This window comes from Manacus vitellinus, unplaced genomic scaffold (assembly GCF_001715985.3).
Source record: "Manacus vitellinus isolate BGI_N305 unplaced genomic scaffold, ASM171598v3 scaffold_24_pilon, whole genome shotgun sequence".
Lineage (NCBI taxonomy): Eukaryota > Metazoa > Chordata > Aves > Passeriformes > Pipridae > Manacus > Manacus vitellinus.
The window spans coordinates 12304113-12309732 of record NW_021939798.1 but is presented as its reverse complement, the minus strand read 5'-3'; the positions used below and the strand labels follow the sequence as shown (position 1 = coordinate 12309732).

The following is a 5620-nucleotide window of genomic DNA, read 5'->3' as shown; positions in this document are numbered from 1 at the left end:
ATACCGGGGCGGCTCCAGCGCCGGATGAGGAGACGGAAATCACGGCACAGGGACCACAGAGCCGGCGGCAAAACAACTGGCGATATTGAAGTCAAAGACAGAGGAGCAGCAGCGACAGGAGCACAGCGGGTACAGCCATACAGAGTGCCTGGGATGCGCGGTCGGGACTGAGTAAAGGTTGGGTGGGGGGTTTTTTTTCTTTTTCTTTCTTTTTAATTTTTCTCTTTAATATGTTGCAATTGCCCAGACTGGTCCAGTACGACATCTCAAACCTTACAGGGACACACAGCATGAAAACGCCCCCGATGCAGGGCCCCGGGGAGCATTCCTGGCACGCTCCCAAAGCCGTGGGCGCACGTGCCAGTGCCACGGGCGTCGCAGCGGGGCAGCTCTGCGGCACACGCCAGCACCGCTGCAGCGTGGGGATGGCTCAGAGAATGTGGGGCCGAGGAGTGCAGGGGGTTCACTGGAGGGGACAGGTTTTCCTGCAGCTGCCCTGCCGCCGGTTCCAGGCTCCATTTCCGACACCATGGAGGAGGGAGCTCTCCTGGCTGCAGTGGTGCTGAGGGCCACAGCGCAACCCAAAGCTGCACGAGGCAAGGATGGACACCCCGTGCCTGCGCAGCCAGAGCTCTGGCTCCTGGTGCTCTGCCAAGGGTTCCCTGCCAAGCCCAGTGGGTCTCAACCTCTCCAGCGGTGGCAGCTGCAGAAGGATCTGCAGGAGGTTGCAGGGGAATAGAGCCCACTGGAGAGAGGAACATGTGGAGAGAGGAGCAGCAGTGCCTGGGTGCATGTGGGGGTCACCCCTGACATGCTAGCGTGCCCTTCCAGCTTTTTCAGACGAGGCACCTGCACGGGAGTCCTCTGGCCCTGTGAAAGGCCCGGAGCCCCTTGCACTCAGCTTGGGGCTCTGCCACATGGTAAAGCCCTCTGGAGCCCCTGCCCAGAGAGATACCCTTCCTACACCCCGAGGGGAGGGGATGGGCAGTGGATGGGGAGGGAGGCGGGGGTCTCTGGGCACTGCGGTGGGCAGGGCTGCCTGGCCAGAGCTGCGGGGGCGGCTCCCACGGCGGGGGCACTGGTAGACCTGCTACGCAGCTGGGGCAGCTCCCGCCACTCAAAAGGGCTCAATTCCTTCACAGCTGCCAGGGCAGGGCCAAGCATGGCTGGGGAGTCATGACCCTGACAGGGGGGTCCCCACACCCTGCTCGGCCCTGCACAAGCCCAAGTTGCCCAGTGTGGCCGTGGGCTGCCAGGTGCCTGCGACAAAGTGGGTCCCGGTCCCTGCCCCCCGCATGCACGTGGCAGCCTCCGGTGACCCCCGCGGCCGAGCAGATTTTCATGCTGTCTCCAGGATTTGATATCAGCATGGACCAGTCTAACATCTCGCAGGTTTTTTCTACTGGCTACTGGAATGCGCTCGTTTGGCTTAGGGGTCCTCGATGTCGAGAAACTCTTGCTTGGGGGGGGCCATGCCGCGGTACCAGGCACACGAGCCGTCGCTCCTCTTGATGCAGGCGTAGTGCTTCGCCTGCCGCCCATCCACGTTGTTCTTCTCCATCGCCCAGTCTGTCCAAAGACACTCGTCCGAGGAGGAGACGAAGCAGGGGATGGAGAGGCAGCGCGAGATCTGTGCACGACAGAGACTGTCACCCATCACCCCGACGGGGGACACTGGGCTGGGAGGGAGCAGTGTGGGGCAGTTGGGTTGGGGGTCCTGCACGGCTCTGCTTCATTCACTCCCCCATCTCTTAACACAGATTCCAGGCTGACTCTGCACTGTTAGGCATGCTGGGGACATGACCCTGATGCAGGGGGACTGAGGGAACCCCTGGGTGCTGGTCCCAGGGCTGGCTTCGGTTCCCAGCCAGAGGGAGCCAGAGGCTCAGCCACCCTTCCAGTCTGCCTGGCCATGCTGTCTCTGCACAACTTCATCCTTGAAGGACAGGGAAGAGCGTCTCCCCACAGAACCCACCCCTCCCTGGGGGCTGCAGATCCCCCTGGTGTGGGATGTGTGGGGGACAGCCTGGTCACTCACCTTGCACTCGCAGCCCATCTGGTACCGCTGGTTTAGGCTCTTCTTCTGGGTTGGGGTCAGCGAGTCCCAAGTGGAGACCAAGTCGCAGAGTGTGATGTGCATCTTGCCATTGCCCTCCGACTTGCCTGGGGAGAGGCCAGACAGACCACTCAGGGGATCCCCCCCAGTGCCCCAGGACCCCAAACTGACTCGAGGTGCTTGGTCCCCTCACTGTGCACTGTCTCTGGTGACCCCCCAGGGAGCAGAGGCTCATCCCCCAGCTGCCTCCAGCACAGCCAGGGCTGCCAAGTGTAGCCAGGACACAGCTGGGGGGTCCCCCAAGGGCTAGTGGTAGGAGCTTGAGGGACGGGGGGGGAACATGCCCAGGGAGCAGGCACACACATCAGGTGTCTGCAGGGGTGGGTGAGGCAGCAGAGTCAGCACTGTCCTGGCACCCCTCGAGCACCCTCCCCTCCAGTGCCCACCTGCGATGAGATACTCCTTCTTCCCGCCGGTGTCCAGCAGCCGGCCGCACACAGCAGTCGACGGAGCCGTGTAGATGAACTCTATGTCCTGGTCGGGGCCCTTGAACATCTGGGGAGCAGAGGCAGGAGTGAGTGGCTGGTGCAGGGGTGCCCCATCCCCCTCAGCCTCCTGCCCTGATGTGCCCTGTTACCTTGATCTGCTTGATTTCATACTGGATGCGTTTGATCGGATTCCCGTATATATCATTCCCCGAATCCACCTCTTTTGCAGAGACGGCCTTGGCTCGGATCACTGCAAGGGAAAGGTGAGGTAAGTGAAGGTGACCAGTCCCACTCAGCCCCTGCATCCCACAGTGATTCCCACACCCATAAGGGGCTACTGCCCACAGCAGACCCCACTGCCCTCCCCGCAGATGCTCAGCTGCCCACAGAGCCAACTGTCCCCTGCTGTCCCCAAAGGAACGGGGCTCTGGCACGTGCATGACAGTGACTGGCAGCATTGCAACAGCACCCTCCAGGTAGGTGAAAAGGAAAGGTCATCCCAGGTTTGCCCGGCCCTGCTGCCACCGCCTGTGCCAGACCGTTCACCCTTCGCCAGCGCTGGCTCAGTCTCTGATGGATTCCTGGGTGCAGGCTGGCCCTGCCTGGACTTGTGCCCATCACTCAGATGGCACAGAGAGTTAAAACCTGCCTGCAGTGTCCTGGGAGCACCGCGGTGTTTGTCCCACTGTCATTAATTAAACCAGTCCTTGACAAGGGCCCCATCCAGGTGCCCGAGTGGCCTGGCCGGGCCGGAGGAGGGAAGGGCAGAGGGAGTGATTTGGACAATCATCTTCTGGAAAGAATCACCTTACAGAGGGTGGCAGAGCCACGTCCCCGTGCCACAATCCCAGCTGCTCACCAAGGCCAGTGTGGGCACCTGCACTGCCCACCAAACACCAGCACCTTTGGCTGGGGTCCCCAGCCTCACCAGACCCTTGCTAGCCTCTCTGCACCCGATGCTGGGAGAGCAAGGGTCCCAGGACAAGGCTGCCCTTGCACCCTGGAGCACGGGATCCCTGTCCCACCACAGTGGGGTCCCAGCTGCCCCAGGGCGATGCTCCAGCTGATGGTTCCTGCCTCATGTGGAGCATTGTGCTGTGCAGGCGCAGAACCCACATCCTCCCAGGACTGGGGCCACGGGTGTTGCTTCCTGCCCTTGCTCCTGAAAAACAATCTGGGACACCGAGAGCCATGGCAGTGGGAGGAGGCAGTGAGGGCCCAGCCAGCAGCCCCAAGCAGCCTGGCCAAAGGCAACAGCCCTCCCAGCACTGGTGGCCCTGAGGCGGTCCCAGCGCTGGGTGCTGAGGGACAAGGTTGGGAGCCCCAGGGCCAGAGAGGTGCGGCACCCTGAGCCTGGGGATAGCTCTGCCATGGCAGGGTCCCTGCGGTCACGCTGCCAGCACAGCCCAGGATACACGATCCGGCATGTGAGTGCTCAGCACGTGGCAGTGACCCACAGGGTGCTGGGCAGGGCGGGCAGCCAGCTCACCCTTACTCACCGGCTGGGACATGGGGCTGGCTTGGTGCTGTGCTGTGTGGGTTGCCTGGGTCCCCATGCTGAGACCTGCAGCTCCCAGCCTTGCCTGGCTCCCTCCACTAGTGTGAGGACTGGAACTCCCAGGCAGCACTGGGGATGCTGACAGTGCAGAGGACAGTGGCAGCCCCAAAGCTGCAGCTCCTGCTCAGCACTCTGAGTAGGGAGGAGGCCTGGTTGCAGGAGATGGGCTGGTAGGACTCCCCACTGCCAGGGTACCTCCATCCCATGGGAAGGCCAACCCCCTCTCCTGCAGGGCTCCCTGGTGCCCTGCCAGCCTTGTGTATGCATTGTGGGGTGGGGGACAGGGAGCTGGGCACTCTCACAAAGTTCATCCCTGCTCAAGTCCCCACCAAAAATGTGCTGGGCTGGGAGCGGCCAGGGACGTGTGGGGGTCACTCAGAGCTTGGCACAGAGGAGCTTCTCCCACCTGGCATGGCCAGGAGGGAATCTGACCTCAGTCTATAAATACTGGGCATGGGGGCACGTGGATGGGCTATTTCAGCTGAAGGTCAGGGGGGCACAGCCACACGTGGGCACCAGCAAGCACCAACAGAGCTTACTCTGGAAAGGTGAGGGTGGCACCAGCATGAGCAGGGAAGAGGCTTCCTGAAACAGCTGTCCCTGGTCAAGGGGGGCACTCGCTCTGTGCAGGGCTGGGGCATGCAATGGCTGCTGGTACCAGGGCTGCACTGGAAGCTTTCCCAGCCATGCTCCCATCCCTTGGGAAGGGCTGGGCTGTCCAGGCCCACTGGCAGCATCTCAGCTGTGCCTGAGGACAGCGCCCACTCCTCTGTCAGTAGCATGCTGGGGCCACTGCAGGCACGGGCCACCCCTTGCCCCTCGGCCCTGCGGCCGCTGTGTCCCCACGTGTGCCAGGCCCTGTGTGTCAGCGGCTTAACTTGGGTGCAACCAGTGCTGGCCCCATGGCTCCTGTGTGGGGAATGGTTACTGGTTCAGTGGGCTCCAGCCTTTTCCATTCACGTGCTGATGAATCACTTGACAAAAATGCAGCCCAATTCTGGGCGGATTTGTTCTGAACAGTGCGGCTTTGTGGAGGGGACGGCCGCGCTGTGCTTTCCCCGCCAAGACCCCACGGCGCAGCCAAGCTGCTCCGCGCCCGCCAGGAACCAGGGTGGCGGGGAGGGCAGCCACAGGGATGGTGGAGAGAGCCCTGAGGAGAGCCCGGGACAAGGAGACTGGGTGAGGGATGGAGAAAACCCCTGGGTGCATAGGGACCAGCAGTTAGACCTCCCCAAATGCCAGTGCCCCCACTGGCCATGTCACCCACCCCTCCTGCTGCCAGCCTGGGCAGCCACCAGCTCCAGGAGCAAAGCTGGGGACACACAGTCACTCAGTGCCACAAACCCACCAGGATGTCTCTCTGGACTTGCCAGTTGTGAGGTTTATCCACCCTGGCCCCACACAGGGTGCCCCAGCTCAGGACACTGCTGTGCCCACCTGTTCCCCATGGGCAGAGAGGCAGCACAAAGGTCCTTTAGCTCCAGGCCCCCTCCTCCCAGCCTAGGGTGTCCTGACTGG

At 62.6% G+C, this 5620-nt stretch overlaps 2 protein-coding genes across 2 annotated transcripts in view; both read right to left on the bottom strand.

The window, feature by feature from the left end:
• The window catches only part of USP36 (ubiquitin specific peptidase 36), an 11680-nt gene extending 10761 nt beyond the window's left edge, over positions 1 to 919 (bottom strand). Inside the window, exon 1 of the mRNA XM_029960124.1 lies at positions 850 to 919. Within this exon, the coding sequence (XP_029815984.1) occupies positions 850 to 919 (70 nt within the window). The remainder of the gene's footprint in view (positions 1 to 849) is intronic.
• Positions 62 to 2864, bottom strand: TIMP2 (TIMP metallopeptidase inhibitor 2). Its single transcript, XM_018073130.2, has 4 exons — positions 2694 to 2864; positions 2503 to 2611; positions 2039 to 2163; positions 62 to 1630 (listed from the first exon to the last, which is right to left on the bottom strand). Exons 1-4 carry the CDS (start codon positions 2847 to 2849, stop codon positions 1430 to 1432), a joined length of 591 nt encoding a protein of 196 aa, XP_017928619.1. The 5' UTR covers positions 2850 to 2864; the 3' UTR covers positions 62 to 1429.
• Between the last annotated feature and the right edge of the window lie 2756 nt (positions 2865 to 5620).